This window comes from Silurus meridionalis, chromosome 8 (genome assembly GCF_014805685.1).
Source record: "Silurus meridionalis isolate SWU-2019-XX chromosome 8, ASM1480568v1, whole genome shotgun sequence".
Classification (NCBI taxonomy): domain Eukaryota; kingdom Metazoa; phylum Chordata; class Actinopteri; order Siluriformes; family Siluridae; genus Silurus; species Silurus meridionalis.
In genome coordinates this window covers 6,326,352-6,345,634 of record NC_060891.1, presented here as the reverse complement: position 1 = coordinate 6,345,634, position 19,283 = coordinate 6,326,352, and the positions used below count along the sequence as shown (strand labels likewise).

General features: G+C 37.2%; 4 protein-coding genes across 8 annotated transcripts in view; 3 read left to right on the top strand and 1 right to left on the bottom strand.

The window, feature by feature from the left end:
* cep170ba (centrosomal protein 170Ba) overlaps positions 1–873 on the top strand; it is a 30,734-nt gene extending 29,861 nt beyond the window's left edge. For all 3 annotated transcript variants that reach the window (XM_046855369.1, XM_046855368.1, XM_046855367.1), the window contains one exon: positions 296–873. In XM_046855369.1, the coding sequence (XP_046711325.1) occupies positions 296–492 (197 nt within the window). In that variant the 3' untranslated portion in view covers positions 493–873. The remainder of the gene's footprint in view (positions 1–295) is intronic.
* A 139-nt stretch (positions 874–1,012) lies between these two features.
* On the top strand, positions 1,013–8,105 carry LOC124389840 (5'-3' exonuclease PLD4). 3 transcript variants are annotated; one of them, XM_046855372.1, is made up of 12 exons: positions 1,013–1,427; positions 2,489–2,530; positions 2,615–2,699; positions 2,807–2,991; positions 3,270–3,453; positions 4,357–4,477; positions 4,570–4,697; positions 4,808–5,008; positions 6,273–6,412; positions 6,505–6,670; positions 6,774–6,870; positions 7,190–8,105. In XM_046855372.1, exons 2-12 carry the CDS (start codon positions 2,523–2,525, stop codon positions 7,393–7,395), a joined length of 1,521 nt encoding a protein of 506 aa, XP_046711328.1. In that variant the 5' UTR covers positions 1,013–1,427; positions 2,489–2,522; the 3' UTR covers positions 7,396–8,105. The 3 variants fall into 3 exon arrangements, with proteins under 3 accessions (XP_046711328.1, XP_046711326.1, XP_046711327.1); XM_046855370.1 differs by having other exon boundaries at positions 2,412–2,530; XM_046855371.1 differs by having other exon boundaries at positions 2,409–2,530.
* Positions 8,106–9,368: 1,263 nt separating this feature from the next.
* Positions 9,369–13,639, top strand: srp14 (signal recognition particle 14). The gene is made up of 5 exons (XM_046855256.1): positions 9,369–9,507; positions 11,086–11,158; positions 11,439–11,551; positions 11,715–11,747; positions 13,097–13,639. Exons 1-5 carry the CDS (start codon positions 9,484–9,486, stop codon positions 13,184–13,186), a joined length of 333 nt encoding a protein of 110 aa, XP_046711212.1. The 5' UTR covers positions 9,369–9,483; the 3' UTR covers positions 13,187–13,639.
* Positions 13,537–19,283, bottom strand: part of xgb (x globin) — a 24,687-nt gene continuing 18,940 nt past the window's right edge. Inside the window, exons 2-5 of the mRNA XM_046855254.1 lie at positions 17,391–17,498; positions 15,253–15,373; positions 15,023–15,103; positions 13,537–14,108 (exon numbers count right to left, since the gene is read on the bottom strand). Coding sequence (XP_046711210.1) covers positions 13,983–14,108; positions 15,023–15,103; positions 15,253–15,373; positions 17,391–17,498 — 436 coding nt within the window. The 3' untranslated portion in view covers positions 13,537–13,982. The remainder of the gene's footprint in view (positions 14,109–15,022; positions 15,104–15,252; positions 15,374–17,390; positions 17,499–19,283) is intronic.

Below are 19,283 nucleotides of genomic sequence, written 5' to 3'. Positions count from 1 at the left end.
ACATTAAAAGTAATGGGGAGGTGTAGAGAAGTTGAGAGCTTTTTTTGTTCTACGAAAAATAATAGTATGAGAATGTCAAAAGCTGCACTGAGGTCAAGCAGCACAAGCAAGAAGTCTATTTACCACTTACGAGTATGTAGGTTTCGGCATAAATGCTGAGTTACTAACTTTCTTAGTATCTTTGAGATAAAGATCAGGTTTTCTGCTGTGCTGAGGGAAGAAATTATTGCTATCTAAATAAAACACATTATTATCAGATAAATAGCAATAACACCACCATCTGTTTCCTTTGCAGTCATCAACACTGTCATTGAACCGAGTGGAAATGTAAATCTGATCAAGTCTTCACCTGTATTAAGCCACTCTACAGCAGGTCTAAGCGGCTTCAGAGCTTCTCCCCGAGACTCAAGAGCCACTGCTTCTCAGCGGGCTGCAGGCCCCTCAGCTTCTGCTCGTCATTATGGTCGGGGGAATGATGGTAGGGTTCTGTAGTATGGGAGAAAGGAAGTCCTTCGTCTTCTACTTTTCTCTACACCATGTGTATAAAAGCTGCTCACTTGTACACTAGTGACCAATGATCTGTTATTGACAGCCTTAAAACTGGGGTTTGGTATTAATGTGTCCCTTTGCACGCGTGTTAGTGTATGTGCTCACGTGTGTGTATATGTGCGTGAATGTGCATCTCTAGCACAGCAATACAAGACTGAATATTTTAAGCTGGGTATTGGGAGTATTAGGTACTGGCACTTCTGTGGGTGTTAAACTTGTACTGTATAATATTTATAATGACACTGTCTGACTTCACTCATTTTGTTATTTCCCCCAATGATTGTTATTAGGTGGTATAATAATTAAATAAAGTATTCAACATTATTTAGGGTGTTTTATATGATTGGATCATTAAAGAATGTATTACATGGGTGTATTTGTTTTATCTTAATTGCATTGCCATGAATAACGAAGTATGCACTTTAATTCCTTTCAATTTTCTGTTGAACAGTCGAAAGCCAGTTTGTTTATATACACTACACCAAATCAATAGTTATTCTGCCATTCTCTCCCTGTCTGTACTGATGGTAGCCGTTAGAAGTTAGAGTAATAGACATGCTAAATATATCAAATTGAAACACTGAAGACATTTGCCTGTTTATTAATGCTGAAGTGTTCATGTAGAATGGCAATATGCAGTTCCAGCTGTGTCGAACTGCCCCTCCCTGCTACACCAGTGTGAATTCTTTCAGTTTCATTTTGAGAAATATGAAATCCAGTGGGGGGAAAGGAAACATAACTGTACAAATCAAGCCAAGAAGAAAACCGTATGCTACAGTTGTTTCTGTAACAGCTTCAAGAGTCATCACTGATAGCAGCTTATGATTGTTATTTTGATTAAGACAAACGTGTAACAACTCGCCGACCTTCAGTATAAGGTATTTGAAAGCTAACCAATCGAATGTTATGTTTTGTTTGCACTGATTGTGAGATGTCTTGTGTTCTGGTCCCGCTCTAATATTAGACTGCTTTCACTTCCTTTTTAAAAGAAACAGATAATGTTTAACTTGCTGAATGCATTAAAATGATTGAAAATGAGTGAAAGAGGTTTTTAAAATCTAGCCTGACCCCAGCAAAAGTGCATAAGTGCTTGACTTCTAAGTATGAATTTGATACAAGTTGTAGGACAGATGGATACTCAAACATAAGGGCTAAAGGCTTATTCTATATTGACATAACCACAGATGTGATCTTGAAACTGTCCAGATGTAGAATTAGCCAAAATACAGCAAAACAGTGAACACCTCAGACAGGTGATGTTTTGTCATTCTAGCACTACTATAAAAAAAATAGATTGTGGTTTGATGTTGAAGCCTTTCTGAGGCACTTCTGTAAAAATGTAAGATCTGATTGTGGGCTACTGTTATATTTTTTTTTCAAAATTACTATTTTGTATATAATGTAAATCTGTGCATGTTTTTTTTTTTCCAAAATTAAACTGAAATTAAAATAATGTGTGGTTAAACCTTTTCTGATTACTATGTTATTGAATTGCCATTGTGTTTGATTGTCTGATATACAGTAAATTTACTTAGGGCCTTGTTGTGGACTTTTTGCCAATCAATAGAAAAGAGAAGCCACTATTAACTTTATTCCTGCAACCGTGTTAAACTTTATTTCATGTGGTGTCTGGAAATTTTGTAGGATTTCCCCCAAGATTAAAGACTGACAATAGCATCCTATTAAAAAACAATGTGTACTGTTCAATTCTTCATATTTCAATGTGTGAAACCTGGACAATTGAACAGTCTGTTGAAGGCATGATATGGGAAAATGTAAGATCTTAAATAGAAAAAAGAGACAGATGTATTTAACTTGTGTATTATAAATTTAGATATTTTTTTTACATTTATTAAAAGCAGAACTGAAACAAGGAAGAATAATAAGAATAGAGGCTCTGGTGGCTGTAAATATTACAGTCCTTGTGACTAATTCACAGAAAAGAAAAGGTGCACTGGACATCTGCTGTTACCATGTACTCGTAAGTTTTTTCGTTTATCTTTTGTTACTTTGGAGAAAAAAGAAAATAATTATGCTAATAAGGGTCACTTTTTAAATTCTACAGATCATTTTCTTCTACATTTGAAGAGGACTATGAATTGTCCTCTCCATACAAATCTTTACATGACAATTATGTTCCCAATAAGCAGGTAAGGAGATTTTATTGTTTATTGGTTTCATGGTTGTATAGTGGATTTTTTTGTGTTTTTCTTTTTACATGTACCCTGAGGTTATTATATGGTTGCATATTTTACAGCGCTCGAGTGGAGTTAAAACATTGTTACTGGCCACTGGATGTTTGATTATCCTAGGGGGCTTACTTGCCATTGCTTTGCTAGAGGAGATGAAAAATGAGGAAAAGATTAACAACGCGGTGAATCAGAGCACCGCGTGTCAGCCAGAGCCACATGCTGAACAATGTGATCATGTAAATGAGTGCAGGTGAGGCCATATCCCTGCAGAAATCACCAGGCTGACTTTCTGGAAAAATCTCAAGCTTAAAGTAAACAAAGTGGAATTGGTCATCACTCAGTTTAGGCCACTATACTGAATTACTCTGCATACAAATCCAGTTTTCATGCAATTCATCAGTTCGAACAGGCTGTTTCTTAATTGGTGTATTGTTTTTTTTATTAAAAAAAAATTCTATATATTATTCTAGAATAACTGTATTTACTTTTTTATTATTCTTTATTCAAATGTGACTTTCCATTGGACAGGGTTGTTTTGGTTGAGAGTATTCCTTTATGGATGGATTATGGGTCCAATGCCACTTTTGGAGTACCGACGTATAAGGCCTGGAAAGATCTTCTGTCCACAGCGGCCGAGCAAATCGAGATAGCATCGTTCTATTGGTCTCTTACTGGTGAGGATATCGGAGTCAAGTCTTCCACTGACCAGTTTGTGAGTAGTATGCTATTCGTTTCAGACTTCACAGAAGTTAAATTTGTTACTGTATTGTTGAACTACTGTATGTAGTGAGAGGAACTATAAAGTCAGTGCATTAATACCATCATGTAGCTGTTAAACTTGCACTAAAGAAGAAATGGGTTATTGAAATGTCTGCATAATTGTCCTAATGTTTTGACCTTCCATGACCTAAAACCTGGATACACCATTCATGTGAAATGAAAGTTTACATTTTCAGTGTCCAATGTTTATATAAAAAAAAGCTTTTTATACTGTAAATGGAATGTAAGTTATTTCCTGCCTATCGTTAATTTATTTAGGTTAATTTTTATAGGAATATTGGAATGATGTGAATTGGCTTGACAAAATCATCTGGAAATATGAATATCATGAAATGTTGCATTCTGCTTATGCCACAGCAATTAACCCAAAATGCTATTGAAAAGCATTAATAAATGATACTACCGCATTTTGTATATGTAATATATTTGCAGTTAATTTATGCTGCTGTTTTACCAAAACAGCATATCTTTTCTTTTGTTTATTATTAAGGCAAACATGCCACAAAGCTATAGACACTTTTGTACTTTCAAATTTTTGCTCAGACTGTAACAAAGTGCTGACTTTAGAGACTCTTTACTACCAGGAAACTGCATCATATCAACAGTAATTTTTGAATAATATAATAATATCTAAAACTTTCCTGTTATAGTTGTTACTATAAAATGAAAATGTATTATAAAGGCTCTGCATTATTATAATGAAAGTGATTTGCTAATAACTGTTTTTTAAAAATAACACCTTTACTCTTTAGCCATTGCTTTTTAGTAATAGATGAGATGCATTGAAGTGTGACAGCCAAAAATCAGTGTTGCTCCATGTGTGTTTGTGCAAAAGGGTCGAGACATATTGGAACAATTAAAAGCCCTGCCAGCAAGAAACGTGTCTGTGAGAGCTGTAAGCAGCTTCCCTTCTGTGGCGACCAAGTCGACGGACCTGGAAGTTCTGAGAGCAAATGGTCAGGAACAAAGTATATGCTGGATACTGCCTTTACATATGACTTTACATTCTGTCCATAATGAGACTTTACTTTTGCTTTGATTTTTATAGGAGTGCAGGTCAGGCGAATTAACTTTGGCAAATTGACACGAGGAATTCTTCACAGTAAATTCTGGATTGTGGACAGGAAACATATCTACATCGGCAGCGCCAACATGGACTGGAGAGCATTAACGCAGGTATAGAAATCAAAACGAAGTGTCAGCTTTATGTTTGGCAGCATGGTAAAAACCAGCTAATCAAAGATTTTGGGGGGGGTTTATTTATTAATTTATTTTTTTCATTGTAGGTGAAAGAACTTGGAGTAGTGATTTACAATTGCACCAGTCTGGCCACAGACCTCCATAAGATCTTCCAGTCTTACTGGGTTATGGGTCACAGTAATGCTACGATCCCAATTCCCTGGCCCCCTTTTTATGACACATCCATCAATAAAGAGCAGCCTCTTCATGTGAACCTTAGTGATGTGCAAAGTAAAGTTTACATCTCGGTAATATTCTCTGTTGCTTTTTTGTTGTTGTTGCTGTTTGCTTAAGCATTCGCATTAATTGAATGATTAAGTACATGAAATATATTGCCATTGTTGTGCAATTTATAGTTTGCCTGAGGTTGAGTCCGAGATCACGCAGAATTTTAGGCAGCTGATTATTACAACTCACATTGAGCAACATTGCAACTATTTGGAATAATGTCTCAACATTACTAAACATTGTATTGCACATTATGCTATTTTTAGGCTTATGTATATTTGTGTGATGGCATATTCAAAATGAGAAATGTATGAATATTTAATTTTCCATCTCTAGTTATTGCTTAGATAACATTATGCACTCTATGGAAGAAGAAGATGCACTCTATGGCCAAAAGTATGTGGATGCCTGATCTTTGAACCTGTATATGATTCATCAAATAACTGTTGTCACAAAGTAAGAAGCACACAGTTGACTATAATGTCTTTCTCATGTAATATTAAGATTTCTCTTTAATCAAACTAAGAGGCTCCTTTAAAGGCATGGTTTGCCAAGATTAGAGTAGTACCCCAGAGCCTTGACCTCAAGCCCACTGAACACGTTTGGGATTAAATTTAATTAAATTTAACGCTGACAGTGTGCCAGGATTCCCGAAATTCCCTGAGGTGACATGAGGAATAAACCTTAGAAAAACCAGACTTAAAAGAGAAGTAATCCCAATCTGTGTAAAATTCTAAGTGAAGGTTATTATTACAGAAAAGGTGGATGGGGGAACTAAATCTGTTCTAAAATAATTATCGGTTTCATTTTTGAGTTTCGTTATTCTCAGGGTTTCTTTCTTGTGTCATCTCAGGAAGTTTTTCCTCATCACCACTTCCTCCGGTTTGCTCATGAGGAATAATTTTATAGTGATAAACTTTGTTTATTTATATTGATCAATTCTTATTTTTTTCATTCTAAATGTATTTTGTAAAGCTTCATTGGGCCAGTGTCTTTATACAAATGAATGTTTTATGTATAACACTTTTATCTATGAACATTGTCCCAAAGCAGCTTTACAGAAATAAAAATATTAACAATAGAAATTTAACTGAACATATAAATGTGATGGTCTGGTGTCCACATACTTCTGGCCATATACTGTATACATTTGTATGTATTCCTCCTAATAAAGTCTAAAAAGGCAATTGTTGACTATTTAGAAACAAGAAAAAAGAATATATTTTGATATTTTGTGGTCAGTATTTGTTCTACTTTGACAGTTCCTAATTCCCCTTAACTCAGAATTCCCCTCCTGCGTTCTGTCCGGAGTCACGCACCAAAGACCTGGATGCTATCATGTCTGTGGTCAGCCAGGCAGAGCAATTCATTCATGTAGCAGTTATGGAATATTTTCCTGCTTCCAAGTTTTACTACCATCACAGGTAACCCTCATACTAAACATGAATGTTATGTTTTTTTCTCCCTTATTTTAGAAAAGGACTGCATTATTATTATTTGTTTGTTTGTTGATTAGGTACTGGCCAGTTATTGAAAATGCACTAATACGGTCAGTGTTCGAGAGGAATGTTACGGTGCGTCTCCTGGTCAGTTGTGGCCGTGATAGCGACTCCGCCGTACTCCCCTTTCTCAAGTCCCTCAGTGCTCTGAACTCTGCATCTTACAGCATGAGGATAGAAGTGGTAAGATTTACAGGACCTTTAGGGGATTTTCTGATGTGTTCCATCACTTCAGGTACATTCACAGTAAAATAACATGTGATCACAATATTTTCACATTCCACAGAAACTCTACATCGTCCCGCTGGGTAACGAGACTAACATTCCTTATACCAGAGTCAATCACAACAAATATATGGTGACAGAAAGCATGGCTTATGTAGGTAAGTTGTGGACTTTCAATATATATAATTTATTTTTGTAAAATCAGTCAATGGCAAAAGGAAATGAGTGAGGCATCGTTATTTTCTCATTCATATCAGTCAAAGCATTAATACCAATAACAGGTGAAATTAATAACATTATCTCATTTCAATGTCATCTCTCGTGGACTGGGACATATTATGCATCGAGTGAACAGTCAGTTCCTAAATTTAAGAACAATAAGTTTTAATGCTATCTCTGATCGGTGTGTATAAACATAATAGACATTACCTAAACCATCTCTAGATAATCTAGACATTTCAAATGTTTGTTTCACAGGTACCTCTAACTGGTCCGCTGACTACTTTAACACCACTGCTGGTGTCGGTTTAGTGATATCGCAGGATGTTTCGCATTCCCCCTCACCTGGAGACACATTAGTGGGACAGCTGAGTGCTGTATTCGAAAGAGACTGGGACTCCGAATTTGCAGTGCCACTTGAAAAACTGGGCCACAACCCTGATTGCGCTTTTTCTGCAGCATAAATGGACAATGATTCACTCAATATAAGAAGGTTTTATTACAGTTGAATGACATGTAATGAAAAATGTGAATGTTGCACATTATATAACTTTTTTGGGCTTAACAACAGTCCTTTTTTCTCTTGTTGATCATCAAGTTCAAGATTCAAGTTTAAGTTCAGCTTTGATTGATAGACATTGGAGAAAAGCATAGACCTACATGTCACCTGCAAATATCACTACTGTCAAAATTCAAAACAACGGCTCTCAAAGAAGGTTTTATGGACCAGAGCCAGATGGTCTGTGATATTTTATTTTGTTACAGCAGTGGAAATTATTAAAAATGTATTATACACTGTGTACAGTTTAATTAATATGACTGGTCAATTAAATTAAATTGGACAGCACTAACTTACAAACATAGGTAATATAAATAGTTGTCTTGGAGAAAACCGAGGTAGGGGAAGCTCAGTGGATATGAGGTTGGCCTTCTGATCAGAATGTGTTCAAATCTAAGCTGCCACTGTTGGGCCCTTGGCTCTTCACCCTCATTTACTCTGCTGTACAACTGTGATATCTGGAGGTTGCTCTGTATAAGGGTGTCTACCAAATGCCATAAATGTAAAGGTGTGTAAATTGTGAGCAAATGTGTGAAACTCCATAAAGGTAACGATGAATTTAATAATGAACATCAGATTCAAATAATTAGAATCTAAAATAAATCATTGATAAAAGATGCCTGTGATTTATTTATTTATTTGTTTGTTTGTTTATTTTTTGGTAAAAAAAAAATATCGTCCATGTGTTCATAAGCTCCAGAATAGACTATTGTAATGCATTACTAGGTGGATGTCCTGCATCATTAATAAACAAGCTACAGTTTGTCCAGAATGCGGCAGCCAGAGTTCTCACAAGATCGAGAAAAAATTATCATATAACCCCAATCTTATCGTCCCTACACTGGCTACCTGTTAAGTTTTGAATCGACTACAAACTACTGCTTCTTACTTACAAAACACTAAATGGTTTGGCTCCAATGTATCTTTGTAGTCTTCTAACACGTTACAATCCGTCATGCTCCCTGAGATCTCAAAACTCCAGACTTCTAGTGGTTCCTAGAATAGCAAAGTCCACTAAAGGCGGTAGAACATTCTCACATTTAGCTCCTAAACTTTGGAATAGTGTTCCTGACAGTGTTCAGAGCTCAGACACACTCTCCCAGTTTGAGTGTAGATTAAAAACTTATCTTTTTAGCAAAGCCTACACATAACACACATCACATCATAACCTTCTGCTCCAGTACATCTGATCAAATGCACATGATCGACTTGTGCTTGTTAATATCATGAACAGCAGCTATGCTCATTTCTCTCCCCTGCTTCTCTTGATACTGGACCTCCTAGAGTGTTTAAAGGCTCTGGCATGGAGAAGCTGGTGTTGGATCTGTGACGATCTCAAATGTTGAGCTATTTTATGAGTTGCTCAGTAGCTCCTAGTTTTATAACCACAATGACTGTATAAGTCTGTAGAAAGATCATTATTACATAATCTTACACTCCAGTGCTCATGATATGTCTCACTCTTCAGTGTTCTGTATTGCTTAAAGATTTATGATCACCTTCTTGATGTCACCCAAATGAGGATGGGTTCCCCTTTTGAGTCTGGTTCCTCTCAAGGTTTCTTCCTCATAACAGGGAGTTTTTCCTTGCCACAGTCGCCACGGCTGCTCATCAGGGATAAATACACACCATTCACCTTAACTGTTGATTTCTGTAAAGCTGCTTTGAGACAATGTCTGTTGTAAAAAGCGCAAAGAAATGAACTTGACTTGACTGACCTAAAGAGATCGCTAGCTGTAGAAAAACGTGCTTTTTTTTTCTTTCTCTCTTTTTTTAAAATTTTTTATTTTTTTATTTTTTTTACAGTTACTCCTGTGTGTTTTTTTTTTTTCCAAATGTCTGGAGTTGCCGCTAGATGGCGGTAATAAGTTAATTGTCCGGTCTGGTGCGAAACGTTTAAGGGGCGGGGCTTCCCGCGGAAGTGTAAACGCGACGTGTGCTTTCAGTGGAGCAGTTCGGCTTTGAGTGAGCGGCTCCATTTGTAAGGAACATCATGGTGCTGTTAGAAAACGACGCGGTAAGAAAAAACGAACGAGGTTTTTTAACAGTTAATTTAGTCATGAAAATGTAATTCGGATATTGAACACAAAAAGAGCAGCGTGTAGAGTTTAGCGGCGTTAGCATTAAGCTATCTGAGTGGTTTGGCTAATTAGCATGAATGCGGTCAGTTGCAGTTTTTCCAGTAGCAGTTTAATAATAAATATTTTTTTTACTGTTCAGACACAGAGCCGTGTTTCAGTCCTACTGCAGTAACTGTTACAGCAGTAATAAAGAGGTGAAGGTGAACTTTTTATACCAAGTTTTTTACTCGATTACAAAATGCAGCGCTGCTTTACGTTGCCTTATTAACCCTAACCCTTATGTTTGCTACTCATCAACTGCTGTAGGTATAGTTTTCAATGTTAAGCGGGAAGTTTTAATATACGAATAAACAATTTAAAATAAATATGCACTTACTGAGTATTTTAACATGTGTATAAAATCATTCAGATGCGGATCAAGAGCTTCAGGTAGGTTCACATTAAACAACAATGAAGAACAGATGGGATTCTCTGTGTCTTGGTTGTTTAGAGTATTTCAGAAACTGTTAATCTCTTGGACAAAACAATTTTAAATTAATACAGAATGGTGCCAAAAACATCTGGCGAATGGAGCAGGTCTTTCACTGTCCAGTTTGGGTTAGTGTTTACCCACTGTATCTGTAGATTCCTGTTTTTGGCTGACGGGAGTGGGTCCAGACGTGGACTTATGCTGTTGTAACTCATGCATTTGCAGATGCTTTTTTGCTTAAAACAATCCAGCAATTTTGTTCTGTTTTATCAACCAGGACTCACAGAATAGTTACACGTTTAATACACTGTTGTGTGTAAAAATCAAACAGATCAACCAGCCAATCTGGTACTAAAACCCTGTAGAATCACACAGATCACACTTTCTCCATATTCTGATGTTTTACATGAACATTACCTGAAACTCTTCAATTTTTCAAATGACCAATTTTGCCCTGTGCTGCTGCCACATGATTAAACGATTAGATAACTGCATAAGTAAGTGTGGGTGGTAAAAGTGTAAATCGACGATTTGTTTCTTTTATTTCTTTTCGGTATAATTTTAAAGTCAAGTTTTCCGTGCATTGTTGGTATTTCTGTGCAGTGTTACAAAAATAGATTTCTGCCAATTTATGATTAGTGATTTTAATTTTTGTCTTTGAGTCTAATGGCCTTTGAGGAATCAGAGGTAAATATGTTTATAGCAGTTGGGATCACACTTAGTGTTTTCCTGTGCTGAGAAACAGAGCTGTGGCATGAGTCCAGATAGAATTGTGCTCCAGAAATAGTGCTGGAGTAAAAAAAATTTTTTTTTTTTTTTTTAAATATATAAATAAAGGCAGTAACCAATTAAATACATTAATTCTTATAAAAGTTGTTGGTAAGGTAACTGCACTAAATATGCACTATGGCAGCTCTAATCTGGATCAGTGTGTTTGTTTAGTTGAAGCTCGATTAGTGTGTGTGTGTGTGTGTGTGTGTGTGTGTGTGTAACTGCAGGATGGTAGTTGAGTTGCTTAATACTTTGTCTCTTGGCTTTCCTGCAGTTTCTCACCGAACTCACACGCCTTTTCCAGAAGTGCAGGACGAGCGGCAGTGTGGTGATCACCTTAAAGAAATGTAAGTACTCGTCACAGATTTAGTATTTTCTTGATCCTCTTATCTCCAGGTCTGAACTGAAGAAGCTGCCACATGATGTATATTACATTGTGAATGTGGGGAAAATATTACAATTGAAATAATGCAAAAACAAAGACCCGAAGGTTGCATTTGCATCCTCTGGAACAGTTTTTTTGCACAGTAGAGGAAACCAATTCTTTTGTTTCCCTCAAACTGAGCCATTTATGTTAACAGACCTTGCTAAGCAAATTGAATCACACCACCATTTGTTTCTTCTCAGACGATGGGAGAACAAAACCGGTGCCGAGGAAAGGCCACCCGGAGACATTTGACCCAGCTGACAATAAATGTCTCATCAGAGCATCTGATGGCAAGAAGAAGATCAGCACAGTGGTGAGTCTGACTGAGGTGCAAACCTCACATCTGTGCACAGTGATAACTGCAGTAGGAAAGAAATGAGAAGCTCAATTGTGTGCTCATATCGAATAGCCACTAGATTTTATTGATTTTATGTTAAATGTAACATGGATTTATGGTATTTATTTATTTTTTTCAGGTCAGCACTAAAGAAGTTATAAAATTTCAGATGGTAAGTATATTTTCTATGTTGGACATTTCCTTTTTCTTTGCTTCCATGTTAAGTGATATCTGGGTTCCGGGGCTGCTTGATGAGTGGATAACTCGGTTGTACTCCCTCTCTGAGAAATTTTACTATGTGGTAAAAGCAATATATGAGTGAGAAACAAAAACTCTTATTGGAAAAAACAAATAATGTCAAATGTAATTTATTTAAACTGGAGGTTTTTTCTCTTGCCGATTTTTTTTTTTTCTCCTTCATCTAATTCAATCAAACAGTTCATTAACAAGACATGACAGAAAATTGCTTAACATAAACATTTATTGAATACCACAAGCCTCTTCAATCAGTGCACATTAGCAGGCTTTTGTTCCCATGACTGTAGCCTGAACTACAGCGAATTGAAGACTCAATAACATTACTGTTCCTAAAAGTTGCTCACATTCTCGCTCCAAAAGTATCATCATATTTAACCAATTAAATATCTAAGACTAGATTAAGAACGAAGGATAAGGACTTAAAGGCCTCAGAAACAACAAGCTGATGGTCGGTCTTTGGGCAGTGTTGGGTGGGTTTTGAGCTTTGATGGGCTTTAGTTTTTCCCGTTCCGCACCGTTGGCTCTTGTCGGGTGGCGTTGGCTGTTTTTCAGCAGGTTTCTGCATGCAGTGAATTAATACACAAATAAACCCCTGGAACTGTCATTCTGACCACTTGTCCTTGCAAAAAACCCACACTAATCCATTAGTAATCACAGCCGGTTTTTTTGTAAACACTGCATGCTTTTAATATTTACAGTTCTAGCTTTTCCGGTTTTCCTGTTTGGGCGCCGAATACAGAATACTGCCACCTGCTGGTATGGGAGAGTTGTGTTCTTTAATGCAAGTGCTGAACGTACACACAGTTTGTTGAGGCAGATGTGCCTTCCTAATTAGCAGCTTAATTTGCAGCACAACCGGTCGATGGCGATGAATAAAAAAATAATTTAAACTGTGATAAAGATTGCTGCAAAACTCAAAAATTACTAATATAAATAAAACATACAATAAAACATGTAGTCCACTTCACAAAATATACAAAGTAATACTTTATCATTTTCAGTATTTCAGCACTTTAAAAGACTTGATTTCAAGCAACAATTCATCTGGTTTTACTTTATGGAAGCAAAGCACTCGCTGTATCTCTTCTCAATTGTGTGTACAACAGAATAGATTTTTTTTTTTTTACTTCTGAGTATTGCATTTAAACACAATTGAAATCTTGCTTTGCAATTCTGCACGTCTTTATGCATTACTCTCATTTCTCATTTCTACGTTCTAATGTTGGTCAGACTCTTATAGATTGTTCTCTTTTGTTGGCTCAGGCGTACTCCAATTTATTGAGAGCACACATGGATGGCTTAAAGAAGAAAGACAAGAAGAGTAAAAGTAAGAAGACTAAAGCTACACAGTGATCGAAAAACAAAATCGCAAGAAAAAAGAGGAGCTGTTTATTCAGCAGGACCACCTTCAGTGACATTCAGTACTCACCTGTACTCGGACCATGACAACATTTCCTTCGTGCAGATGGTGTGGTGCACTCGAGAGTAACCGAAGGCATGGAGGTCATTTTTCTCTGCCCGAATATGAGCTTGACATCTGTTTGAATCTGTCCAATTGGTCAAGATGTTGCCACAATCATCGGGTATAATTTGGAGGTGCCATACGATATTACTAGTTTAATTTCAAACCTTTTCCCCCCTCAGTTTTCTTATGTCAGACATCATGACTGTCCAGGGTTCAAATCCTCCAGTATACAGAATTCTTTTTTGTCTTTAGAAGAATATTTGTTTTTATTTTAGGAGATACTTTTGTTTATTATGAGTGCTTTATAATTGGGACAAATTAAATAATGTTTGTACCTTTGACACACTATTCTCCTTTGCTTGTGTTTTGGTACAAATCCAAGATTTTTTGGTTTATAGTTGCTTCATTTGCCAGCCCAAACAGTGCAATGAGAAACTAGCACAATGTGTAGATGAGCTGTTAACTTATTATAAGTATGAAATAAACTAAACATCATAGTCCAGCACTGGCTGAGGCCTTTTCTGTGTACTACTCGTCTCAGCATGATTTCTTTCAGCAGGGCCTTTTTGATGAGTTTAACGAATATAGCCACTAACTTTCTTACAAAGAAATGTTATGCAATGTAAAATCAATAAAATACATTATATACACATGAATGCGTGCCATGAATGTGAAGCTGAAGCTTTAAAGTGCTGTGTTCCTCTTGTCAGGCCGCTCTCTGCTTGAACTGACTGTGTTGCTTCGCTTGGCTTCCTCTTCTGCCTCTGTGTAGCCCTGACGCATCAGCCGGGTCACGTACTGGAACAGGGTCTAGAAATTAAAAACAAAAGATGTGTATTTCAGCAATAATCCTTTTTCTTTCTTTTTATAGGACATTCTATTTAGATTGTAAATGTCAAACAGGTCCAGAAATGTCTGTTCACAACAGGTATACTTATAGGTCACCTGGGTGGCAGGTAATGTTCCATTTAAAGCTGAAAGTCTGCACTTTGAGCTCTTTTTAATATAACTGCAATGTCTAAGTAGCTGCTAAGAAGCTACATTTCTAGATGTACATTAAGATTCATAACTAATTGGACGGTGACCATCTCAGTGCGCTACACCATGCAACTGCAATGGTCTTAACAATGAACTTTACACAATAAATCCAACATTTGGAAGCAGAAATGTTTTTAGTGGTCACTTGTGGGCTAATTGAAGGTAAACGTTGTGTAAGTGAAGCCCCCTGTGTGTGAGGCGGCCTGGAAAGCAGTGTGTGGTCCAGTTCATCCCGAAGATGTTCATTGGTGTTGAATTCAGCACATCTGAGTTCCTCCACACCAAACTTGGCTAGCTATGTCTCCATGGAGCTCACACTTGTGCACATGGCATTGTCATGCTCAAACAGGTCTGGGCCTCATAGTTCCAGTGAAGAGAGATTTTAAAGCTACAGTACAGCATACAAAGACATCCTACACAAAAGTTTGGCATGCACATGGTTGTGTTGTGTGTTCACAAAGGTTTTGCTAAATACCGCATTGTTGTGAGTCATGCTACTTATTCTCATGCGTATTCTTTATGTTTCTCTAATTTCTTTTACCACTGTATTGAAAGCATTGCTAAAGGTGTGTGGTCCTATTGATGCTGCTCTTAAGTACATTTTATGATACTAATGGAATCGGTGTACAGCAAAGTTTCTGATTAACTGGTAAAATGACATCTCTGACCTCTTTATATACACTCACCTTCCATGCTTTCTCCAGTTCAGGGGTCCATTTGTCTTTCAGAATTGGCTGGACTGCAGAGATGAACTCTGTTCCCACATACTGAAAATAAAAGCCAAAGTTCAGTCAATACTTATGAAATGAGCTTGTACAATATTCTCGTCAAGATTTCGATAGCAGCATCTCTTAGTGAAAGTGGGACACCTGCTGTTCACAGACTGTATTGCAGTGGTAACATTTCATTCTCTCACCCCGTAGTATTTAGGAGGTGCGAAGTAGCGATAGTGACTTCTCCCAAGCTCAACAGCCAGTGAGTCCAACCGCTCTAACTGATCGAGCCTGGCCACACTCTTCTCGATGAAAGACATCACTCTGTTAGAAAAATAAAAACACAACTTTGCTACCTGTGTGCCAGAGAAAATTGTTTGAAATGACATTCCACAGCAGTTTTCCAACCATGGTCCTGGAGTAACACCTTGTCCTTTTGTGTTTCTCCTGCTTTAACCAGGTCACATTAAATCAGAAATGCTATCGAAAGCATTCACCTGGGCTCTTGTACCCAAAACCCAATTTATTGAACGGAAACAAAACCTTGTACATGATTAAGTCTGGTTGACTGCAATAAACAGTTTAAACTGGGGATATAAACCCTTCACAGTACCTTTGCACACTGGAAGTACATAAGTATTCCTGCCTAATTACTGAGACACAAATAATAGAAATAACAGCCACTGTTGGCTGTGTGGTATTTTCACATAACATCCATGAGTGAGGCTGAAGAGCCACTTGTCACTTGTGTCAGCACATAGGGATCCTGTTCTCTCTTCCTCTCAACAGCACCAGTAGGACACATCATTTAAGTGGCTCTTAAGAATGCAACCAAGTGGAGCAATGTGATGCTGATGGTGAGCGGAGACAACAGCATTTGCATCCACAGCCACCATTAAGCTTATAGGCCTTACCTTCTTAATCGATTTCCCTTTTATTTGTGAACCATCAGCCACAGTTACCATTCAAAATGGTAATAAAAGTCTAACAACAGGTTCCTCATACTTGTTACTGTATACAGAGCTATTTGCCATCCTGTGGAGTCCTGGAAAGTGTCTCAGTGCCTCTGGCATACAGATGGAAGCCATTAGAGGTCATTTCTGTGACAGTAACCTGTAATAGGTTGCAGAGTATTTCCAAAGTACAAACAAATTGCATTTAATTCAAGGACTCTTAGCATTTGTAAGCATTATAAGAAAATTATGTCTAGGGGTTCTGGGACATGTCAAGCAGCCATGTTCTCATCTGTACAGTATAGCAGCCTTTAAGGTGTGGCGGATAAATACAACAAAAACTGGTATTTTATAAATATAATAATAAACATGAATCCACTGTGTTGTTTTTTGTTCATTTTGCTCGCTTGGGGGTTTGAATTTAGCGGTAATGTATGATGTGTTACCAGCCGGAGCAGCCCCTTTAAGAACGTAGCAGATGTAGGTAAGATGTGACCGAGGCATCTTAACATACATTAAGTGATTCATAGACAGATGTGACGAAGAGAATCTGGTAATTATCCAAAATGAATCATCGTTCAGAATCAGATAATAAATAAAACAGAAATAATGTAAGTTATGATTTCTTTGACCCACAGACTGGTGCAGGTCCGCGGCCCGGGGGTTGGGGACCACTGCACTACAGATCTTAACAATTTTGTTGTATTATAAATTAGTTATCTTAATGGTAATATATTGCATTGGATCATTATGTAATGATATGTATATAATATATAATAAACATACAAAAAATATTACTATTTAATTCTTTGTGTATTTTAACCCAGCCATTATGGATGCACAAGCCAGTGCACTCTTAGTGCCGGTCCCAAGCCCGGGTAAATGGGAGAGTTGCGTTAGGAAGGGCATCGAGTGTAAAACGTGCCAAATCAATTATGCGGATCACGAATCAGACTTTAATATCAGATCGGTCGAGGCCCGGGTTACCAACTACCGCCACAGGTATCGTTAGCCAACAGGGTACCAGTGGAAATTGAGCTACTGTTAGCTGAAGGAGGAGAAGGAGAGGAGGAAGACGTCTACAGTAACAGCAGGAAAAGGAGAAGTGAAGGACGGTGGAGGTTCGGGTTGGTACTTTAAATGTTGGTACTATGACTGGTAAAGGGAGAGAGATAGCTGATATGATGGAGAGGAGAAAGGTAGATATGCTGTGTGTTCAGGAGGTCAAGAGAGTATCTCATCTATATCTGTGTTAAATTTACTCTTGTTGTTTAGCTGTATTTCTTATAGCAAAGCTATAAATTAGTGGTCCTCTAAGAGTCCTGTATATTACATTATTGACTTTTGAACTAATAGATGCTGGGAAGGAGAGAGTAGAAAGCACTGACCGGAGACCATGGGCACGTAGCTCCTTGCTGGTGCGTAGTCTTTCCAGGTCCTCTACATCACGGAACAGAAAGAAGACATCCTTGCACTCTGGATGAGTCTCAAACAACCTGTTTCCAAGACAACAAAACAGATTCCAGTAAAACATATGAGATATGAAATGCAGCTGGACCTTAGTGGGGTCTCTCACTTAGAGTGTGTGAAAATTATTATTTAGATATTTTCTTCTTTTTGTTATTTGATACTCTTCCAGTGCATATATACACTTCATGTCAAATAAAGTTCCATTTGTCAATACTTTCATGCAAATTGCACCTGGTGGCCTTTACAAAAGGCAGTGCCATTGGTTGGGTAGATTTCACATAACAAGTAGCAATCGTGTTAAAGTTATCAAGGATAGCATTATGAAACAACACTTCAATGGAAACAGATACAGAGCCCTGGCAAGATTTCTTTTAAATATCCTTGATGGTATAACTGGTTTTTAATAATATGAAAGTAGACAGTTTACTGATCATCCCTGACCAGGTGCATCCTAATAAAAAGATGAGGAAAAACTAGTAGTCATTAAAAAAAGAATTGCAGGATGACCTGAAAGCAGTAAGAAAAACGTTTACTCTGAACATTGGAACAATGTATTATGGTCACACCAAATACAAGAACAAAACAAAATATCTGTCAATAATAACAGAGAATTTGGATAGAAGACAACTTAATTGTGTTTATTTAATTATTAGGCAGGAGTGCTTATTTAAGTACTGCTGGAAAAGAGAAGTCTTTAGAGGTTGTTCGAAGACCTGCTACTGACTCTGCTGTTCAGACATCTAGTTTCAGTTTGTTCCACCAACCAGGCGCCAGAACAGAGAAGAGTCTGGAAGCATGTCTTTCTTGCACCCTAAGAGATGGTGGAACCAGTGGAACCAGTGGAGCAGTGGGGGTTTAATGGGTACTGGTCGGTTTTTATCTTTGTAGACAAGCATCACTTTTTAAAATCTGATGTGGGCCGTTACAGGAAGTCTGTAGAGAGAGCATAGAACATAGAACCAAGAACATCACACCAACAGTGAAGTACAGAGGTGGGAGCTTTATGATATGGGGCAATACTGGGCCATTCACACATTGTTGACAATGTGTCACAAAGGAGTTTCACTAAAATACTCTGTAGTTTACAAAAGATGTGCCTTTTTAAATGCAAAAACATGAAAAGCACAGATCAGATATCAAACGCTATGCTGAAAAAAGCTAATTGCATCTTACCATAAATGTGTCAAAGCCATAACTTCCAAAAACAGCTTTGCAATAGAATCAAATGTTGGTAAATATGAATACATTTTAGACACCCGATACTAACCCTAATGTTTCATTAAGATTTATCTACAAAGATAGACATAATGTGTGTAAATGTACAGTGAATAAGCACTCAATATGCACTGTATGCTCTTAAACTATATTCGGTAGTGTTTAAAGATTTCTGTCCCCTCCATCACTTTGTGCTTTGAATTCATCCAGCCCTTATACTCGCCCCTTAGACAACAGTTTTTAAATGTTGTGTGTAAACCACTGAGTGTTACCATACACACAACACAGACAAATTATTGAACCTCTTCAGAAAAATGAGCAACAATGAACAGCTCAGGCAACATTTCAGGTTTTGGGATAATATTTAGTATAATTTTTGTCAACTGAGAAAAAAACATTTTGTTAAGAAGCAAAAAGTTTAATTATAAGAAGCAAAATATATCAGATTATAATATTCTTAAAATGCAAAAGAATACTCTAGTAATTATTTGTGGTGGGATGTTGGATCACACTTCAAGAACAGCTTCCAAGTATATGATGAGCAAGGTGGATATCTGCTTTGTAGTCTGTGCTGATTAATGATGTTTAAATTTGTT

Bases quoted from the DNA above. Each gene is read 5' to 3' on its own strand.
- LOC124389840 (XM_046855372.1), top strand. The intron at 2,700-2,806 runs GTAAGGAGATTT...CATATTTTACAG, and splicing joins ATTATGTTCCCAATAAGCAG to CGCTCGAGTGGAGTTAAAAC. The intron at 5,009-6,272 runs GTAATATTCTCT...CCCTTAACTCAG, and splicing joins AAAGTAAAGTTTACATCTCG to AATTCCCCTCCTGCGTTCTG.
- srp14 (XM_046855256.1), top strand. From the start codon at position 9,484: ATGGTGCTGTTAGAAAACGACGCG. The intron at 9,508-11,085 runs GTAAGAAAAAAC...GCTTTCCTGCAG, and splicing joins TGCTGTTAGAAAACGACGCG to TTTCTCACCGAACTCACACG. The intron at 11,748-13,096 runs GTAAGTATATTT...TTGTTGGCTCAG, and splicing joins AAGTTATAAAATTTCAGATG to GCGTACTCCAATTTATTGAG.